This window comes from Bos grunniens, chromosome 22, assembly GCF_055505025.1.
Source record: "Bos grunniens cultivar Pamir isolate PY7600 chromosome 22, Bosgru_T2T1.0, whole genome shotgun sequence".
Lineage (NCBI taxonomy): Eukaryota > Metazoa > Chordata > Mammalia > Artiodactyla > Bovidae > Bos > Bos grunniens.
The window spans coordinates 57826921-57848215 of record NC_141186.1 but is presented as its reverse complement, the minus strand read 5'-3'; the positions used below and the strand labels follow the sequence as shown (position 1 = coordinate 57848215).

The window sequence follows — 21295 nt, the reverse complement described above, 5'->3', positions numbered from 1 at the left end:
GTGGGTGGAGCAGACACAGGTGTCGGTGACAGTCATCTGAGAGGGAAAGATGTCTCCAGGAGCCAAGAAGCTGAGGGTTACGGCGTGGGGGAGTGGTGTGCCCAGGTCACCGCAGGCAGGGAGCAGGTGTGCGCGGAGGAGGGGGCGCTGAGCCAGGCCCCGGACGTCAGGACACGGGGCTCTGCCGGGAGCTGGCAGAGACGAGGGTGAAGGAAAGAGGCAGCTGTTTAAAGGCCGAGCAAGGCTCAACCCAGCAGGCCTGCAGGCAAGGAGGCGGGTGACAAAACAGGAGCTCGGGGGTGGTTTCTCCCTCTGCCGCAGGACAGGGTGCTGGGGAGAGAGTGGCGGCCCGGGCATGCGTGGGGCCCTGCCGAGGGCCAGGCCAGGCAGCCTGGGGCTCATTACCCTGCCTCGCACAGCAACGATGACGGTGATCGCTGTTACGTTACAGTGGCCTCGAGACCTCTGCGCCTGAGCTCTTCGCTGAGAATGCAGAGCGTTTCCATCCACAGTCCTCTGTGATCAGTGTGAGACTCTCTAAAACAGTGCTTCTTAAAACCTTTCGGTCTCAGACCCATATCTGGCCTCTTAAAAATGATCCGAAGCCCCTTAGAGTTTTTGTTTCTGTAAGTTGTATCTATCCATGGTCACCACCTGAGAAGGTAACACTGAGTAAAACTTAAATCGTGTATCTTTTCACTCATTCTAAAGAGAGCAACAACAGGCCATTTCAGGGCCTCCGGGGTGGCGTTTATGGTAAAAGAACCCGCCTGCCAATGCAGGAGACACAGGTTTGATCCCTGGGTCAGGAAGATCCTCTGGAGAAGGAAATGGCAACCCACTTCAGTATTCTTACCTGGAGAATCGCATGGACAGAGGAGCCTGGTGGGCTACCCACAGGGTCACAGAGAGTCAGACATGACTGAAGCGACTTGGCACGCACAGACCATTTTATGTTAACACAAATAGCACTTATTATGAAAAACAGTTATTTTCCAAAATGTTTAGTGAGAAGAGTAGTAGTGAGGTCGCTCAGTCGTGTCCGACTGTTTGTGATCCATGGATGTAGCCTACCAGTCTCCTCCATCCATGGAGTTCTCCAGGCAAGAGTACCGGAGTGGGTTGCCATTTCCTTCTGCAGGGGATCTTCCCGACCCAGGGATGGAACCCAGGTCTCCCGCATTGTAGACAGACGCTTTACCATCTGAGCCACCAGGGAGAAGATTAACCAGGTTTTAATTATTTGTTTTTACTTTTTGGCGGTGCTGGCCCTTTGCTGTGGTGCACGGGCTTAGTCCCCCATGGCACGTGGTGGTTCCCCGACCAAGGCTAGCACCCTCATCCCCAGCACTGCCAGGTGGATTCTTAACCACTGGGCCACCAGGGAAGTCCCTAGGTTTTACATTTTTGCAAACATGTTGTTCATGTCTGGCTTCGTAGGAGACACCTGCGTTCTCCTCTCCATCTGTTGAAAGTGTTGTTTTGTTCAACTTCGGCGCAGATCCAGACTCACACAGATACGTAGTTGGAAAAGGGAGGTGGAACCCCAGAGTTTCTTAGACCAGACTTAGGGGACTGCTTTTCTAGAAGGAGACAGAGAACTCCTGTCCTCGAGCTGGAGAAACAGCCCCGGGCAGAGGGCCAGGACTGCCAACTCTTCCTGCGTCTGTTTAGCCAGGAGGGTCCCTAAGGGAGGCCTCTTCCCCTCCCTCCGGCCCTGCCCTGGCCCCAGGACAGCCAGCACTGGGCCGGCAGGTTTGCTGGGGCCTGGGGCGGAAGCGCGGCTGGGCGGCCCAGGGGAGCAGGGGAGATAAGCGGCTTGGAGCTCCGGGGCAGAGGGGTGGCCGCCTGGCGTAACACCCACAGCGCCAGCCTGAGGAATGCGATAGCACAGGCCCTGGCCCCCACGCTCCTGGGAGGAGCCCTGTTCCCAGAAGTCTGTCCCTGGACACTGCCGTCAGCCTCGGAGTTCATTTCCTGGTTAAACAAACATCTGTATGAAACGGCCCCAGTGGGGCCACGCCCAGCAGCAGCGTCGGAGGAGAGTCCCGGGCACATGGCTTTGCCGGGCCCCCTTCTCGTCTGGCTGGTGAGGACGCATCCATCATGGGCACAGTCAGAAAGCAGGATGGCCCCCGCATCCCACCCGGAGTCGACCCCTCTGGCAGGAGGGCTGGGAAGGGACGTGCGGAGTGGCCCGTGCCCAGAAGCGCCTCCCGACAGCCCCCAGCCTGTGACAATGGCAGCGGTGACAGCTCCAAAAGCTTGGGCGGGATGTGACCCCTCCGTTTATCACCTCCTCATCCGGGCCGTGCGGTGGGGGGACCCCCCATCTTCGATGAGAAAGCAGGCGTCTGAGTGGGACTTGCACTCGGTCCTGCCGGGCGGTGGGTCAGGAAGTGTCCCGACGTCCAGCCCTGTTCTCCTTGCTGGGTGCCAGCGTGGGCGCTGCCCTGAGGCTGGGGATGGGCACCGACCCTGGGTGCCCCTGCCGGGCTCCTGCCACCACCCTCGTGGTGCAGGTCCAGGACGGGTGTTTCCCGATTGGAAAACTGCGCCTCCTTCAGTGAAGCAAAACACCATTTACTGAGCGCTTGCCGAGTGCCAGGCACGCCACTCAGTGCTTCAGGGTTGGAGCTGACTACCTGTGGCTGAATCAAGTGTCTGCCACTGACTAGCAGTGACTCTGAGCAAAGGGTAGGACTTAGTTGTGCCTCAGTTTCCTCATCTGTAAAATGGTTCATAATAACAATTACCTCCTGGGTCGTTGGAAAAGTTCGGTGAGATAATATATGTGAAAATCCAGAGCTAAACTTTAGTGTTCAGTAAATGCTGCCTGGTTTGTTATTGTTATTCTTTCCTGGTGGCTCAGATGGTTAAAAAAAAAAAAAAAAGAAAAGAAAAACAACCTCCCTGCAATGCAGGAGACCCGGGTTCGATCCCTGGGTCGGAAAGATCCCCTGGAGAAGGGAATGGCGACCCACTCCAGGATTCTTGCCTGGAGAATCGCATGGACAGAGGAGACTGGCGGGCTACAGTCCATGGGGTCGCAGAGTCAGATCATTAGTAGGTATTATTATCAGTCGTGTTTTCCAGATGGAGCTGGGAGAAGAGGAATAACTTGTCCAGGGGTGTAGGTGTAGGAAGGGGCAGAGCCCAGGACTTGAATCCAGGCCTTCCCAGCCCAGAGCACAAGTCTCAGCGTCAAGCTGGATGCAAGTGAGAATGGATGCACAGGCCCCTGGAAGATCGGCGGTCATTCTGACTCTCAGCCTCATCTCACAGAGCGCGTCTCCTGAGCCCTGTCCATCCTCTACAAAGTGATTCTTGTTACGGAGGCTTGACCACGAGGTCTCCTTAGCCGCCCAGGCCTGTCCCAGCGGGATGCATTTCCAGGTGCGAGGGCCACAGAGCCCACGCCAGCCCTGCAGGTGCAGAAGGCAGACTTCAACGTGGTGCCCGTCAGGGGCAGGAGGCCGGCTGAGGCCTCACAGGTTTCCCTTCTGCTCTGCAGCAGAGGGGGCAGTGAGGGGCCAGAGGGGGCCTGACCACGGGCCCACGTTCTGCTGAATTTGGGTGGCCTTGGGGAGACGGGAACCTCCAAAACAGTGTACTCTTACTCAGGAAGCAGTTAGCGACAGACCAGTCAGGGAACAGGCTCATTTATTGAGCACGTACTGTGTATCTCAGTTCCATTCATTCATCCCAGGGCGTCTTGAACTTCTCCTGTGTCCCAGGGCGGCGTTAGGCAGTGTGACTGCCGTAAAGAAAAGGATGCAAGAAGCAGGTTAGAGCGGAGGTGCTCAACGGGGGCGGGCTCGTGCCCCAGGGGACATCCAGCAGCGTCCAGAAACACATCCGGTTGTCACAGCTCGGAGGGGCCGCAGCCCTCATCCGGCGGGCAGAGGCCATGGACGTTGTTGACAGGCAGCGAGAGCCGGGGGGCCCAGAATGTCAGCGGGGTCAAGGCCGAGAACCCGGGGTGAGACTGTCACGGATGGCACCCCGAGCGTGTGTGTGGCTTTTGAGCAGAGACCTGAAAAAGTCCAAAAGTGAGACTGAGATGATCCGGGAATTCCCTGGTGGTCCAGTGGCGAAGGCTCCACGCTCCCGATGCTGGGAGCCCAGGTTCCATCCCCGGTCAGGAAACTGGATCCCACATGCCGCAACTGGGAGCTCACACGTGCTGAGCTCAGTCGCTTCAGTCGTGTCTGACTCTTTGCATCTCCGTGGACCGTAGCTCGCCAGGCTCCTCTGTCCATGAGATTTCCCAGGCAAGAATATTGCATTGGGTTGCCATTCCCGTCTTCAGGGGATCTCCCCACCCGCCAGGGATCGAACCCGCGTCTCTTGCGTCTCCTGCATTGGCAGGCGGATTCACATCCCACAACTGAAACCCCACATCCCACAGTGAAGATCAAAGATTCCATGTGCCGCAACTAAGGCCCGGTGCAGCCAAATAAGAATAATTTTTTTTAATTAAAAAAGACCTGGGGAAGAGTGTTGCAGGCAGAGGGGACAGCAAACGCAAAGGCCCTGAGTCAGGAGGGCATCGTCCCAGAGCCAGCCCGAGGGACTGGCTGGTCGCTCTCCGCGTGTTTCAGGTGAAGGAGTGGAGGCTCGGAGGTCGTGGTGTGCCAGCCGTCTCACAAGTGCACGGTGCCGGAGCCGGCGTTGGCACCTGGGTGTGCTCAGTCCCAGGGCCCGTGTGCGTTCCTCTGCCTTGGCCGCTGCTGTCGGAGGAGCGTCTCGGCCTTGACCCAGCAGTGGAGGCCTTTCCCTGCCTGTCCCTGCAGACGACCTGTTCCTGCTCCATCCCTGGGCGCTTGGTTCCGGGCCCGGCACCACCACAGGGTACGGGCGCCACAGGCATAAGGACAGCTGATACTTCTGTGGCGTTTACTGTGTGCAGACCCTGTTCCGGGCGTGTGACACAAGACTCGAGGAGAGGCCTTTCTCTGTGTACGTGTGTGTGTTAGTCTCAGTCACATCCGACTCTTGGCAACCCTGTGGACTGCACCCTGCCAGGCTCCTGTGTCCGTGGGGCTTTCCCAGGCAAGAATACTGGATCGGGCTGCCATTTCCTCCTCCAGGGGATTGTCCCGACCCAGGGATCGAACTCGGGTCTCCCGCATTGCTGGCAGATTCTTTACTATCTGAGCCACCAGGGAAGCTCCGTGTGTGTGTAGATATATGTACACACACACTTGTTTAAACTTCACAATATGCATGTGTGTGAGATACCATTATAGGACTATGCCCATTTTACAGATAGGAAAGTCAAGGTATAGAAGGGTTAAATGACTTAACAAGCACAAGGCAGAAGGTGGGATTTGAGCCCAGACTGCTTGGTTCTGGCGTCCTAGCAGCTGCTCCTTTGACAGGCGGTGCGTTTCTGGTCGTGGGAGTAGATCGTCACTTCTCAAATGTAATAGCACGGAGGTTGAGCAGAGAAGGGCCTTCAGAGGTCACTCTGCTCACACACAGGAAGCTGAGGTCTGATCTTGGAAAGTGACTTCCGTGGGGCCGCGTCGGGAGGCGGTGGGAGGCCAGGAGCCGTGGGTCCCGGCGCCCTCTGCTCCACCAGGACCCCGCCGCCCAGCCTTGCCTGTACAGGCGCCGTGTCCGTCCCGTCACTGCCCCGCAAGGTCTCTGCTCGTCCAGGTCCTCCGCAGGGTCTGATACCAGGCCGGTCTGGGGCCGCAGGGGGTGCCCATGGCAGAAGGCCCGGGCCTATTCTCCTGCCCCCGCCCTTGCCCATCCTTCCTGTTTGTAGACAGAATCTCAGTTATTCCCCTGTCTCAGAGGTGCGGAGGCTGCGATTCAGATGGGTTACATGGCTCACCTTCACGGTCAGCCAGGAGAGTCAGTGCTTCCCAAGTGGCGTAAACAGTCATTCATTCATTCACTCAATCATTCTTTTGGTGACAGAGGAGGGGCAGCCCGTGCCGGGCACTGGCCGCAGAGATGCACCTCTGAGGCCCTGCCTCCAGGGAGAGGTAATCAGTGTCCTGAGAGAGGCCGCCCAGAAAGGACACCTAATCCAACCAGTTGGGGAGGGAATCCGCAGGGCTCCTTGGAGAAAGCAATAGACAGCATGGCTAAGTCTCCAAGGATAACTGGGAGGTGGGCAGGCAGAGTGGGGAGAGGCCACTGAGGGGATAGCAAGTACAGAATCAGGAAGAGAGGGCTCGCTTGGCACAGAGAACCACAGATTGTTCAGAGCCTGCCCGGCTGTGGGCAGAGTCCCCTTGGGCAGCTTACTAAGCCTGCAGTGGGCAGCAGACCCCGGGCTGGGCATTAGATGCTGCTGATGTCCCGTCCCCGTTACAGGTGGGGCAGCCAAGGAGCGGCGAGGCTGAACACCGCCCTGGTAGCGAGCACTGGGGGGTGGGGTGGCTGAGAAGCGTGTGAGTCCTCCTCCGATAGCGTGACGGTCCTTCTGTTAGCCTGACTGGCGCCTGTGGAGCTGGGCTTCCCGTCCTGCCATCCCCCCAGGTACAGTCCCTCCTGACGGCTCTGTTTCCTCCCGCAGGTGGAAGGACAGTCCAGAGCCCACGTCATCGCGCAGGAGCTGCTGTCTTCAGAGAAAGCGTGAGTCCCTGAGCCGCGGCCCGTGGCCTTGAGCTTGATAACAGAGCGTCAGCCCCTGCCCGGCTTGTGCAGAACGAGAATTAATGCCCACTCCACCCTCTCTCCCCCTGCAGATACGTGGAGATGCTCCAGCACTTGTATCTGGTGAGTTAGTCACTTCAATTGTCCAGAGCGAATTGCCCTCTGACACGACTACGATACAAGGGGCAGAAAAGCAGTTGAGGAGACAGAGGTGCCTTCCACTAGCAGAGACCCCGTTCACCGGGGCTTCTCAGGGAAGCTGGGCCCCTGATCCCTGTGCTTCGGGGGGCGGATGGCATGGGCTTCCCATGGAGCTGTACTCTGCCTGGGTGGGGAGTGGCGTATGCGGAACATGCTAAGGTTTCCGGAAGGGTGTTTGCTGTCTCCTTGACCCTCAGGTTGAGGAAGACAGAAGGAAGACAGGTGTAGTTCTGGGTCATAGCTGTGTGTGTTGAGTTCAGATGTGTGGTCGGGGCATGCGTGTGCATGTGTGTGCGTGTACACGTACATGTGTGTGCACGCATTGTATGTTTAGGCCTCTGGGGAGAAGGTGATGTGTTTGCACGAAGACCCAAGCAAAGCTGGGGTAGCGAGAGGCTGTCTCAGTTGCCCTGGCATTGGGGCAGCAACGCCTGAGCCCGTGGGAGGGGCGGGGGCAGTCCTCTGGACTTTTCAGAGGAAAGGAGGCCAGACTGGGGACTACGTGGACCTGCAGCTCGACCCCCCTTCACAGCCCACCACACTGCCCGCAGTCTCCCTGAGCCATCACTTCCCTTCAGCTCAGTGAATGCTTTTTGGACACACGCTGTGTGACGGGAGCTGGGGGTGGAAAGTGGGATCAGACAGGGCCCTTCCCCAAGGGCAGTCTGGCCAGCGAAGGAGACAGATGAGTGAGACGGGTAATCATCCGGAGCACAGGGCAGGAACTGACAACCTCAGGGAGTCTCGGCAGGCTTCCTGGAGAAGGTGGCGTTGGGACTGAGTCATAAGGAGGGGGCAGGGAAGAGGGCACAGCAGAGCCACGGGATGTGAGGGCGCGTCTCACATAAAGGCTCTGGTGACAGCTCGCGGCTCGGCTGAGCTCTCTCACCGTCTGGGGCTCCTCGGAGGTTACCTTCTGGTCCCGCGCTGCTCTGTATCATCCCTTGTGTCTTTCCAAGAACATCAGAGCTAGGAACGTCCATCCTGAACGTTCCGTGGGTGGTGACATGGAGGCCCAGGGGGAGTGACTTGGCCAAGGTCACGCGGTGACCGAGCCAGGATGAGGCCCCGGGTCTCCTGATTCCTGGTGCGCTCCCGTCGCGTGTCGGGAGCTCCTCAGCGCGGGGGCCTCCCTGGAGGCAGCAGACACCGGCACCCAGCCAGGTCTCTGGTTGAATCCCGCTGAGGTCCCTGTCGGTGACATCACCCTGGTGTCCTGTTGCTGCCACCCAGGGCCCCAGGAGGGGGACAGAGCGTGGCTGGTCTGTGCTCCCAGCCCCTGGTTTTTGCCTTCTGACTCAGGACTTTTTGTGCAAGGTTAAACCCCATGCCCTCGGGTGTGAAGCGAACTGGCCCCAGGGATGAACCTCAAAGACGCATTTAGCAATGGCAACGGGAAGCATGACTCTCCCATGGCTGATGCTCTCGCGCTTACTTCTGAGCTGGCTGTGTGTCCGAGGGGCTGGGCCTTTCTGTTTTATGACTTCGTTAAGAGGGTTCTAACTGGGAAACTTCCATCTGGGCTTGCACTGCTTCCTGCCAGTTGGAAAGATGCTGAAGCCGCTGGTAATCCCTGACAATATCCTGAGGAGGGGAAAAAAGAGCCCATAAAAAACACTCAGAAGCTCGTGTGGGAAATCGTGGTCTGGATCTGCACTGTGATGTCAGTGCTTATGGGGAGAGAAGTGGCGCAAACACCCCAGTGTGACTCGAGTCCTAGCAGGGACACCGGCCCAAGGAGACCACAGACTTGGGGATGTTCTCCACCACTGCCGTCCCCCAGGGTCTTTGTCTGATTGCTAAGGTTGGTGGGTACTCTTAAGAATTTCTCCATGGAGATCCACTGCTGTTGAAGTCCCAAGGCTGCCCCGTTGCGGAGAGGGACCAATGGGCCCATTCATTCCAGAACACGCCTCAACTCCACTGTGCTCTTGTTGAGAGGCGGATGGGGATGGCCTCTGACCTTCTGTGTTTCGAATTTAACTTTGTGTTTCTCATATGGTAGCTCTCAGATGGAGCTACCTCTGGGAATAGTAAAATTTCTGGTCATCCAGAATTGAATTCTGATGGTCAGGATCTTGTTTTCTTACAGCCTATGAACTAAAAATGGATTTCACATATTTTAAACACGTGTGGAAAAAAGAGGCAAAGAAGAATTATGTGACTGAGACCACATGTGGCTCATAAAGTCTGAAATATTTATCATCTGGCCTTTATAGGAAATTTTCCTGACTTCTGGTTTAAAGACTTGTTCTGTCCTTCCATGAACCAAGTCCTAAATATATTTATCCACCTGCCCATCTGTCTGTTTGTTCAATTTCTCATCCACTCATCTAGCCAGGATTTTATCCACTCTTTTTCCTTTCATCTGTGTGTGCAGCTAATGATGTATGCAGCCACCCAGTCGTTCATCAGACTCCCATCCACCATCCATCCATCTGTCCATCCGTCCATCCATCTGTCCATTCACCCATCCATCCATCCATTCAGTGGTCCACCCACCCATCTATCCACCCAGTCATACATCAGACTCCCCATCCACCCATCCATCCATCTATCCATCCACCCATCCATCTGTCCGTCCACCCATCCATCTGTCCGTCCATCCATCCATCCATCCATTCAGTGGTCCACCCACCCATCTATCTACCCAGTCATTCATCAGACTCCCATCCACCCATCCGTCCATCCATCCATCCATCTGTCCATTCATCCATCCATCCATCCATTCAGTGGTCCACCTACCCATCTATCCACCCAGTCATACGTCAGACTCCCCATCCACCCATCCATCCATCCACCCACCCATCCATCCGTCCGTCCATCCCCGCACCCACCCACCCACTGTCCATCCATCTGACTTACCCGTTCCTTCTGGACAGAACATCCCAGAATGTTTCCTACACTGTAGGCGCTGAGACAGGCCTTGGATCCCCAGGATGGAGAAGGCCCAGAACCTGCCCTTGAGTAGATGTCTCCCTCTCTGTTGGGGGGGAGGGTGGAAGTAGGGAGGAGAACTGCACACGTGAGCCGCGGTGCTGCTCTGTGGTGAGTGTGATTTGTGCAGGTGTCCTCAGGCGCGTGGGGGATGGACAGACTTATTCCCCTTGGGTGTACCCAGGAAGGCTGGCAGAAGAGCTGCCACAGACATGGAGTTTGAGGAAGTCACCAGGCCCAGGTGGTGGAGGAGGGCAGGTGGTCAGCCAGGAGCACTCCCGGGCCTGAAGGTACATGGTGACGTGTGGAGAATGGGCACTGTCAGCACAGCCTTGGCATGGGTGCATTGGGAAAGGCAGGGTGGAGATAGAATGAGGGGTCAGGTGACTGGCCCTAAACCAAGGTTAGAAGCAGCCTGAGATGTCCCTAAAAATGCAGGCTTGGAGGCTTCTGCTTTTCCTCGCATACAGTGAGTCACTGGAGATTCTGAAGCGACGTGGTCCCTAGACACCTTCGGTTCTCGGTTTTCTCATCTGCAAAACATCCCTCTCCTGGCAGACGCAGAGCATTCCCACCCTCGATCTCTCCTTTGGGCTAAGACATTGTAGGCCTGTGCAGAAGCCAGCACACAACTGGGAGAGGTGACTCTGGAAGCTGTCACTGTCTGAGACCCCAGGAGAGGCCCCTCCCCGGGGAGGCCCTCCTTGACCTGATCCTCACCCCTGTCTGCATTGCCTCCTCTGACCACTACCTCCCTGCTGTCCTTCAGACGCTGTAGACGCAGTCATGTCTGTGGGTTTTGCACCTGGGGGTCTGGGCGAGCCCTGCAAGGCAGGCTGGGAGTTAGGGTTTGATCCGCTGAAGGTCCGTGGGAGGCTGTTGGGTGACCCCCTCAAGAGTGCCGGTGGCCTGCAGCGCTGCGGGCCGATTTGAGGACTGTGAGCCCGGTGACCGTGGGCTGTCGAGTGTGGGAAAGGGAGGGCCGGCTGACTTCTTGGCTCCTTAAGGCAGCAAGCACTGGAGCAGACCAGGCTAAGCCTGGGGACACATGGTGGGTTAAGTTGCGGGGGTGGAGGGAGGGGGCTTGGGGAAGGACGTGCATGCAAAGCGTTAAGTGGAGAGCGGTTAGCTGACGCTCCAGGAGAGGGCTCTCAGGGACCCTGGGCAAAAAGAGGTGCCCGCGGCGGGGGGCCTGAGGACTGGCAGGGTCTTAGGAAGGAGCGAAAGGACGTGGGGAAGGGGATTGGGCAGACACAGTGCAGAAGGGCAGGGAGAGGCTCATGGGTCCTCCTGAGTGCTCCCTCTGACAGCGACTCCCCCCACCCTCAGTGGCGGTGACCTCGGGGAAGGGTGTCGGGGGCATCAGGAGCACCATGGACCCAGCCCGACTCCCCACACTGCCCAGAGAAAGCGGGGGGTCACTCAGAAGCCCTCTGTCTTATCAGCACGTAGGAGTTTCATTTGGTGGCGGCCTCGGTGCTGACATGAATGACGGGGACAAACACAGGATCTAGAGGGACTTAGCATCGAATTTAAGACTTTATTTACTTAAACTGGTGGGCCATAAGTTTGAGCCCGCTAGGCCCCCCTTTCTCCACCCAGCCACAGGGGCTTTGCTAAGCGCCTCCGGCGTGTGCTTGGTGGTTTACTTACGTTAGCTTGTTCAGTTGCACAGTTTGTGCTCAGTAACTATTTTTCAGGTGGTTGGGTGGGTCCAAAACTGAGTCCCAGAGAAGGTGACTTACCCAAAGTGAGAAGCGGAGCCAGGCCTGGTTGACTGCAGAGCTCTGAGAGACTGGCTGTCGCTCAGTCGCTCAGTCGTGTCCACCTCTTTGCGACCCCATAGACTGCAGCACCCCAGGCTTCCCTGTCCTTCACTTTGTCCCAGAGCTTACTCAAACTCATGTCCATCGAGTCGGTGATGCCATCCAACCATCTCATCCTCTGTCGCCCCCTTCTCCTCCTATTTTCAGTCTTTCCCAGCTTCAAGGTGTTTTCCAATGAGTCAGCTCTTTGCATCAGGTGGCCAAAGTACTGGAGCTTCAGCTTCAGCATCAGTCCTTCCAATGAATATTCAGGGTTGATCTCCTTTAGAATGGACTGGTTGGATCTCCTTGCAGTCCAGGGGACTCTCAAGAGTCTTCTCCAACACCACAGTTCAAAAGCATCAATTCTTCAGTGCCCAGCTTTCCTTATGGTCCAACTCTCCCGTGCGTGTGCGCTAAGTCACTTCATGTCTGACTCTTTGCAACCCTATGGACCACAGCCCACCAGGCTCCTCTGAACATGGAATTCTCCAGGCAAGAATACTGGAGTGGATTGCCATTTCCTTCTCCAGTAGGGGATCTTCCCAACCTAGGAATCGAACCCTCATCTCTTATGTCTCCTGCATGGGCAGGCGGGTTCTTTACCACTAGTACTACCTGGGAAGCCCCTAACTCTCACATCCGTACACAGATGGACGTGGGACATTCCAGTGAGGCGGCAAGGAGTCTGAGGAGGGGTGGAGTCATGTGAGCGGGAGGAGTGATGTCCAGGGAGGCTTCCTGGAAGAGGAGATATTGACATGGACGTGGATGGATAGGAGTAGAAACAGGCTTTTCGGCAGATAGAAGCAGCAGAAACAAATTCACAGAGGGGAGGGCTTGGGAGTGTGGGCTGTACAGGAAGTGTCTGGAGGGCTGGTCTTCAGGCAGAGCCTGAACGCCACGATGCTTCATGTTTCAAAAGGGAAGAACAGGAATCTCCAAGCCCTCAGGACTCGAGAAAGGCGGGTGCGGGGAAGGAGTTGTAGGGGAGGTTGGGCTGGTGGGTTTGGTGGCAGGGAGTGGCACTGGGGGACCCCAAGTATAACCCAGACTAAGCCCCCAAACGACTTCATCCTGGGGAAGTGGGTGCAGAACCAAGAAAATTCTGTGTTTCTCAGGGACAGGGAGAGTAACTGTCTCTTACTTACCTTTGCAGCCCCTGCCCATTCAGAAATAGTTTTTAATCAGCTTGGAAGGATACGGGGGTGGTTAGGTTTCTAAGTCTTTGCTGGGCTCTTCAGGGGCAGAGAGGGCGTGGATCTTTGGGAGAAGCAGAGAGAGGCAGATTTTAGTCAAGTGTGAGAAGACGTGCTTTCTTTCCCCCTGAACTGATGGGGTGAGCGGGTGACGGGCTCCCCATGGTGGGAGGTGTGAAGGCAGTAGCTGTCGGGGCATCTTAGGAGAGGAGGTTCCCACTGTAGGCATTGGCTCTTCCTTTTAAATTTTCATGCAACACAGGGAAAAAAATTGCTGTGCGACCTTGGAAAGTCTCTTCTGTCTCGGGGCCTCACCCTGAGACGGCTGGCAGGACTCAGATGTCTTTAGCCACAGAAGCTTTTTATCACAGGGAATGCCACTCAGGACACCAAGACGAAGAGTGGGTGAAATGGAGACACTTTTGTTCAGAGGCAGGAGGAGGCCACAGTCGACTCTGCCTCTGCCTCCCTTCCCCCTGGGTCTCTGCGGAGGACAGTGTGAGAAAGACTCGTCTCCATCAGCAGGTCCCAAGGTGCGGTCCCTGAACCAGCAGCGTCCGCATCTCCCGGGAGCTTGAGGGAGAGAAGTATGCTTAGATCCCACCCCAGATCTTCTAGGTCAGAGACTTGGAGGGTGGGGCCTGGACATCTGTGTCCTCAGGACCCTGCAGGCAATACCTGTGTTGACACTGACATTTGAGACCCACAGATGCGTGATCCTGTAAGTTCCCTGAACACAGGCTGCCCGTGCCTGGGTACCCAGGAGCTTTAAAAAACACGGATACTCAGGTCCCACCCTCAGAGATTTGTGATTCTTTGGTCCAGAGTACAGCCTGATCATTGGGAGTTGAAAGGCTGCCCCTGGAACTGAGAACCTAGTAGGAAAGTAGCAAACATCCGTTCAGCACAGTTTGTGAACAAAGCCAGGTCAATGCGAGAGTGAAAGAAACATGAGTGAGAGTCTGCTCCCTGCTTGATTGGAGGGGCGATAATAGAAACATGCAGAGAAGGGCAGGCAGCCTGACAGTGCAGAATTCTGTGTAGTCCTTACCTTCCAGGCTGGGACACACGTGGGTCCGCTCCAGGTAGGCAGTAGGTAGCCTGCAGAGTAGTTGACGTCCCCCAAGAAACGTGGCACGTTTATTAAGAGCCTCTGCTTTGCTCTAGATACGCAATTTTAAATAAATTGGACATGGATATATTTGGGTGCTTCCCTGGTGGCTCAGATGGTAAAGAATCTATCTGCAATTCGGGAGTCCTGGGTTCGATCCCTGGGTCAGGAAGATTCCCTGGAGAAGGGAATGGTGACCCACTCCAGTATTCTTGCCTGGAGAATCCCATGGACAGAGGAGCCTGGCAGGCTACAGTCCTCGGGATCACAAAGAGTCAGACACGACTGAGCGACTAAGCACAGCACATTTTGGAGAACAGTGTAAAATACGCATTCATTGTTAAGCTGAAATAGGAGACTTCAGAGACGTTCTGAGGTCAGGGTGGCTCTCTTCAGGCCATGACCCCAGATCTCTGGAGCCCACTTGCCACAACTAGAGGACGCACACACGATGCAGTGAAGACCCCCCGTGCGGCAACTAAGACCCAGGGGCTAGTCGCTCAGTCCTGCCACTCTCTGCGACCCCGTGGACTACAGCCCACCAGGCTCCTCTGTCCGTGGGATTCTCCAGGCAGGAACACTGGAGTGGGTTGCCACTTCCTTCTCCAGGGGCTCTTCCCAACCCCGGGACTGAACCCAGGTGTCTTGCGTCCCCTGCGTTGGCAAGTGGATCTTTACCACTGTGCCCACTGGAAGACGGGGGAATTGTCGGGCCATGGGGTGAGTGTAGATTTAACTTCATTAGAAGCTGCCGAGTAGATTTATAATGTGGTTGAAGCGACATACACCCTGACTCACGCACACTGGCCAGCATTCCCACGCCGTCGGTGCTGTTTGCTCACGACCCCGACTCACGCGCACTGGCCAGCATTCCCACGCCGTCGGTGCTGTTTACTCACAGCCCCGACTCATGCGCACTGGCCAGCATTCCCACGCCATCGGTGCCTACTCAACGCGCACTGGCCAACATTCCCACGCCGTCGGTGCTGTTTGCTCACGACCCCGACTCACGCGCCCTGGCCAGCATTCCCACGCCGTCGGTGCTGTTTGCTCACGGCCCCGACTCACGCGCACTGGCCAGCATTCCCACGCCGTCGGTGCTGTTTCACGGCCGTTGTGGTTTCTTAAGTTGTTTCAACTGATGATGAATGAAACTGAGTATCTTTCCTCTGTTTACTGGCCCTTTGGAAATCCTCTTTTGAAAAACGTCCTTGGCCTGTTCTTTCATTGGCTTGTCTCTCCTTTTCTTATTGATTTGTGGGAGTTATTTAAATATTCTGGACGCAAGTCCATTTTCAGATACAGGATCGAACCCACATCTCTGCATCTGCTGCACTGGCGGGTGGATCCTTTACCAGCAGTGCCTTCCCACCGGTGTCGTGTGATCATTCCAGTTTCTCCAGTTCTCGCAGTGCTTGTTGTTAGGTCTTTTTAATGATAACCATCCTGGTGGGCGGTTATTACTTGTGACTTTGATTTTGCATTTCCCTGATGACTAGTGATGTTAAGCATCCTTCCACGTGTTTTTTGGCCATTTGTATATATTTTTTGGAGAGATGTCTTTTCAAATCCTTTGCCTATTTTTTAATGGGTGTTTTTTTTTTTTACTATAATTATGTATACAAGCCCCTAATCAGATACATGATTTACAAATATATCTTCCCCATTCTGTATCCTTGATAGTATTCTTTGAAGCACAGAAGTTTTAAATTTTGATAAACCCTAATTCATTTTTTCTTTCATTGCTTGGGCTTCTGGTGTTGTATCTAACAAAGCTTTGAAAGTGAAAGTCGCTCAGTTGTGCCATCTGTGTAGTCTGACTGTATACTCCGTGGAATTCCCCAGGCCAGAATACTGGAGTGGGTAGCCTTTCCCTTCTCCAGGGGATCTTCCCAACCTAGGGATCAAACCTAGGTCTTCTGCAAAGAAAGCTTTACCTAACCCCAAATCACGAAGATTTACTCTCATTTTTTAAAAGTTTTATAGTATTAGCTCTTACTTTTAGTGTTTCATTGTGAGTTAACTTTTGTGTATGAGCTAAAGAAGGAGTCCGTATTCATTCTTTTGCATATGGATATTCAAATATCTCAGCACCATTTGTTGAAAAGATTATTTTCTCATTGAATTTTCTTGGCACCCTTGTCAAAAATCAATTGACTATAAATGTGTGAGGATTTATTTCTGAATTCTCAGATCCATTCCATTAACCTAAATATCCTTATGTCATTACCACACAATCTCGGTTCTTGTAGCCTCATAGTAAGTTTTGAAATCAGGAAGCGTGATTCCTCCAGCTTTGTTCCTTTTGAAGATTGTTTGGACTGTTGTGGATCTGTTACGTCTTCATATGAACTTTAGGATCAGCTTGTCAATTGCTGTAAAAAAGAATAAAAGGCAGCTGGGATCTCAATAGGGGTTGATGTGAATCCATCAAATCGGAGTGTGCTGATTTGTTAACAGTATTAAGTGGTGTACTTTTCTGTCTATTCATTCTGTTAATTTTTGGGAGCTTGATATTGAAACTCCAACTAAAAATATTAATTTATGTACTTTAAAAGACAGTTGTAATATATAGTGGAACTAGAGATCTCTTCAAGCAAATTGGAGATCAAGGGAACATTTCATGTAAAGATGGGCACGATAAAGGTTAGAAGCAGTAAGGACCTAACAGAAGCAGAAGAGATCAAGAAGAGGTGGCAAGAATACACAGAACTGTACAAAAGGTCTTAATGACCCAGATAACCACGATGGTGTGATCAGTCACCTAGAGCCAGACATCCTGGAATGCGAAGTCAAGTGGGCCTTAGGAAGCATCACTACGAACAATGCTGGTGGGGGTGATGGAATTCCAGCTGAGCTATTTCAAATCCTAAAAGATGATGCCGTTAAAGTGCTGCACTCAATATGTAACCAAATTTGGAAAACTCAGCAGTGGCCAGAGGACTGGAAAAGGTCAGTTTTCATTCCGATCCCAAAGAAGGGCCATGCCAAAGAATGTTCAAACTATCATGAAATTGTGCTCATTTCATGTGCTAATAAGATTATGCTCAAAATCCTTCAAACTAGCCTTCAGCAGCATTTGAACCGAGAAGTTTCAGATGTACAGGCTGGATTTAGAAAAGGCAGAGGAACCAGAGATCAAATCATCAGCGTTCATTGGATCATGGAGAAGACAAGGGAATCCCAGAGAAATACCCACTTCCGCTTCACTGACGACAGCAGAGCCTTCGACTGTGTGGGTCACAACAAACTGTGAAAAATTCCTAAAGGGAGGGGAGTACCGGGCCTTACCTGCCTCCTGAGAAACCTGTATGCAGGTCAAGAGGCAACAGATAGAACTGAACACAGAACAACGGACTGGCCACCTCCAGTTTGTTCTCCCAGCAAAGTGAACTTGTAAAGAGAGATATCTGGTCATTTTACTCCCCTGTTTAGCACCCTTCAGGATTCCCCATCACCCCAGGATGAAACCCAAGTCCCTTAAGAAGCCTGCAGGGCGCCTGTGGGATGGTCCTGTCTGAGCCCTCAGCATCCTCAGCTTCCCATCCTGAGCACACACACACATGCACCCACTTAGCCACCCGCACACTCAGACCACAGCCAGCTCAGCTCCTCCCGCACCTCAGGGCCTTTGCACCTGCTGTCCCCAGCGCGTACCACTGCCCCTCTTGTCTCCAGGGCGTGGCCCCCTGGAGCTAAGCCAGGTCTCCTTCCCGGGGCCTGCATGCCCCGGTGCTTTTCCAGTGGACGCTTACACCCTGTGTTGACATCATCACGTTGCTCTCTGCCTTTCCCCGAGACTGCACGCTCTTTGGGGGCAGGACAGCGTCTCTCCTGCTCCCACCCTTCTTCCCTGACGTCTCGGAGCAGAGCAAGTGCTCAGGGTACTTGTTGAGTGATAAAGAGATGAGGACCACGGTCCCAGTACACCTATCCTCCGTCTGTGGTGGTTGCTGGGCCCCCTGGTACGGTGACGGCAGAAACCGTCCAGGGAGCCATGGACAGGGTGGCGTGTTCTCCGCACTTCCAGTGAGTTTGCGAACCGATGTCTGAACAATTCCCATTGTGCCCCAGTTTATGGAATGACTCATGTTGATGGTGGCCGTCCTGCCCGTTGGGACTGAGCCAATTGAGTGAGAATTAATTACAGATGAGAAGCCAGCTTGCAAAGCCATTAATATTTCAGCTCCCTGGAGTGTGATGCAGACGCAGCCGTCAGCCTTGTCTTTGCTTGTCCTTCCCCCTCCCTCTCCCCACTTCTGTGTACTCGATCTGCGTGTCAGGGTGACCCAATTCAGGTCTTGGCTCCCCCATGACTCACTCTCCTTTTCTGTTAAATGAGGGCCCTGCCATCCATCTATCCGCAGGCATTATAAAACTCCTCTGTTGATAGCACACTCTGCTGGACGTCAGAAGATGGGAGGGAACGTACAGACGTGGCCCTGTTCTGAGGATGTCTTATCTCAAGCAGAGCCAGGGCTTCCCTGGTGGCGCAGTGGATAAGAATCAAGTGCAGTGGGACACAGGTTCGATCCCTGGTCTGGGAAAATCCCATTTGCTGCAGAGTAACAGCCTGTGCTCTGCAACAAGAGAAGCCGCTGCAGGGAGAAGCCAGAGCGCCACATCTGGAGAGTAGCCCCACTCCCCGCAACTAGAGAAAGCCCTCAAGCGGCCACGGAGACCCAGTGCGGCCAAAAATAAATAAACTTACTTTAAAAAAATAAAGGAAAGCAGAAGCATTGCTGCTGTGGGAATAGCGCTTGACAGTCTCCAAGGCAGTTTTAAACATCAGGACGAGCCTCTCAGGAGCCTCACGCTGTGTATACTTGGTGGCACTGTCTTCCCCATTTTACAGGTGAGGAAACAGGCTCAGATAGCTTGGCAGTTTGCCTGTGATCACTTCTGGGGTAGCTGAGCTGGAACCTGCCCAGAGCCAATGAGGGAGTGTGTTAAAGTCCGCTGTCAACCAGCTGCCGGGCAGGAGGGGTGATCGGCCGGGTCAGCATGTTTCTCTCTCTGGGATGCCAGGGCTGAGAAGTCCCTTGGACAACCAGGACATCAAACCAGTCCGTCCTAAAGGAAATCAGCCCTGAATGCTCATTGGAAGGACTGATGCTGAAGCTCCAATCCTTTGGACCCCTGGTGCGAAGAGCTGACTCACTGAAAAAGACATTGATGCTGGGAATGGCTGAGGGCAGGAGGAGAAGTGGGCAACAGAAGATGAGATGGTTGGACGGCATCACTGACTCAGTGGACATGAGTTTGAGCAAACTCTAGGGCATGGTGAAGGACAGGGAGGCCTGGCGTGCTGCAGTCCACAGGGTCGCAAAGAGACACGACTGAGCGACTGAACAAGGCTTAGGATTCCCTGTGGGGCTGGAGGCTGGCTCCTAAAAGACACAGAGACCCGGAAGGAAGGAGTGGGTGGGTCCTCCCGCGCCAGGTCAGCAGAGAGACCTCCCCTCCAGGTTCAGAACGACCCCGGTGTCCCAGAGCCGGCTCTGGGCAGAACTAAGAATTCAGAACCACCGCCCTCTGGCTGCCGACCCCACCCAGCTGGCCTCTCCCTGTCACTCATACTTCCTCCACCACCCCCCCCGGGACTGGCTTTCAGGAAAGGCTTTGGCTGCTCAGGTACAATGGAATTCGGTTTCTAATTATGGCTCGAGCGTGTGGCCTCCGCTTAAGGACACACATGCTCTCTCTGCCCAGAGGACTCAGAGTTTCTGACCTGAGTGATGGGTGGTGAGCTCCTCGGGACAGCAAGAGGGTGACGGCCCTCCCCGTGGCCCCCTTGCCGTTCGCGGCACCAGGAGTTCATTGCAGGACAGGGTGCCGTGTTGAAGTGGAGACCTCTGCAACCTCATACCTGCCGTCCCTCCTGGAGCACCGTGGCCTCCTTGCCGATGTTCTGGGGCGGCCAGAGAGTCTCCCTGGGTATCTGCCCCGCTCCTGTGATCTGTCTCGCTCCGTCCATCCATTCCCCTTCCTCTGCCTTCTCGTTTCCCTTTCTTTCCCTCTCCTCCACTCCCTCCCTCCGCCCCACCCACCTCCCTGCCTCTTGGGCACTTGCCCTTTTCAGATACCTCTGTAACGAAAGACTTCTCTCACAGTGACAGCTGTTCAGCGATGGGATTAACCTTCTTGCCCACTGATGAGGTCCCCGTCAGGGAGGCAGTTGAACAAGGCAGGGTGGTTGTCCTTCCTGAATGCTGCCAAGGCGGCTTGACCTTCTGGATTGGGGCTGGACCAGTACTTTGGCCACCTGATGCGAAGGGCTGACTCATCAGGAAACACCCTGATGCTGGGAAGGATTGAGGACAGGAGGAGAAGGGGGTGCGACAGAGGGTGAGATGATTAGATAGTATCACTGACTCAGTGGGCATGAATATGAGCAAACTCCAGGGTGGCGCTAGTGATAAAGAATCCACCTGCCAGTGGAGGTAATGTAAGAGATGATCCCTGGGTTCGGAAGATCCCCTGGAGGATGGCACGAGCGCCCACTCCAGTGTTCTTGCCTGGAGAATCCCATGGACAGAGGATTCCTGGGCCACAGTCCATAGGGTCGCAAAGAGTCTGACGTGGCTCAGCGACTGAGCAGCAACATCTGCGTGGCTGGACCGTGACTTTTGATGTTGAGGCTCACCCGATGTTTGCTGCTTCAGGACTCAAGGTGGCTTCAGGATATTCCGTGTATTTATAACTTTTAAGCGCTGAGCCTCGTGTAAGGGTCTGTGTATTTGAAGATCAGATATTTTTGTTGTGAGAAAGAAGTCTTACATTCTTTATAATGTTAATGTTTATTAAATTTAATTTTTAAAGTACCTAATCGTTTCACAGAAATTTTAGAAAACAGAGACAAGAAGAGGGAAAGTAATCGGTTCCTAATTCCATACCCCCGACACTGTTTACATTTCATCCCGCTTCCTTTCAGCTTTTTCCTTTGCTCACTTTTCACGCAGCTGTGTTGCGATGGGGAGGCAGCTTTCTCTTGATCTCTTAGCCCTTACCTGTGGGTGTTTCTACACAGTTGCCATCTTCACTGCTTTTACACCCGGGAGCAGGCGCCTGTGGTTTCTTTAGACTTCGTTGTGAAAGAGCAGCCCATGAACTTCTTTAAAGGTGGATAGTTGTAAAGCAAGAGCTGTATAATATTTCTTCAGAGAAGGAACTACCCCACTTCTTACCTGTCCTGTAAAAGAACAGGGTATACCCAAGGCAGGGGAGTCCCCACAAGGAAGGGGAGGAATGAGCAAGCTTTAGACCTGCTCCATGCCAGGAGCTTGTGGGGGCTCCTTGGGCATCTGTTACCTGTGATCACCCCCGGTTCACAGGGTCTGAGACCCTGGCAGGAGGTCCCTGGAGTCAGCACGGAGTCAGGACTCCAGAGCCGCGGGGCGGTTGCCAGGGGGCCTGGGTTCAATCAG

The 21295-nt window shown here is 54.4% G+C and overlaps 1 protein-coding gene and 1 long non-coding RNA gene across 9 annotated transcripts in view; one reads left to right on the top strand and one right to left on the bottom strand.

The window, feature by feature from the left end:
• FGD5 (FYVE, RhoGEF and PH domain containing 5) overlaps window positions 1-21295 on the top strand; it is a 121771-nt gene that overhangs the window by 68818 nt on the left and 31658 nt on the right. For all 8 annotated transcript variants that reach the window (XR_015151886.1, XM_086368737.1, XM_086368735.1 and 5 more), the window contains exons 4-5: window positions 6536-6594; window positions 6708-6738. Coding sequence is in view for 7 of the 8 variants with exons in the window: in XM_086368737.1 (XP_086224863.1) it covers window positions 6536-6594; window positions 6708-6738 (90 nt within the window). In the remaining variant the exon portion in view is untranslated. The remainder of the gene's footprint in view (window positions 1-6535; window positions 6595-6707; window positions 6739-21295) is intronic.
• Window positions 16200-20085, bottom strand: LOC147348724 (uncharacterized). The gene is made up of 2 exons (XR_015151899.1): window positions 19955-20085; window positions 16200-16243 (listed from the first exon to the last, which is right to left on the bottom strand). It is a non-coding gene; the product is annotated as an uncharacterized LOC147348724 (long non-coding RNA).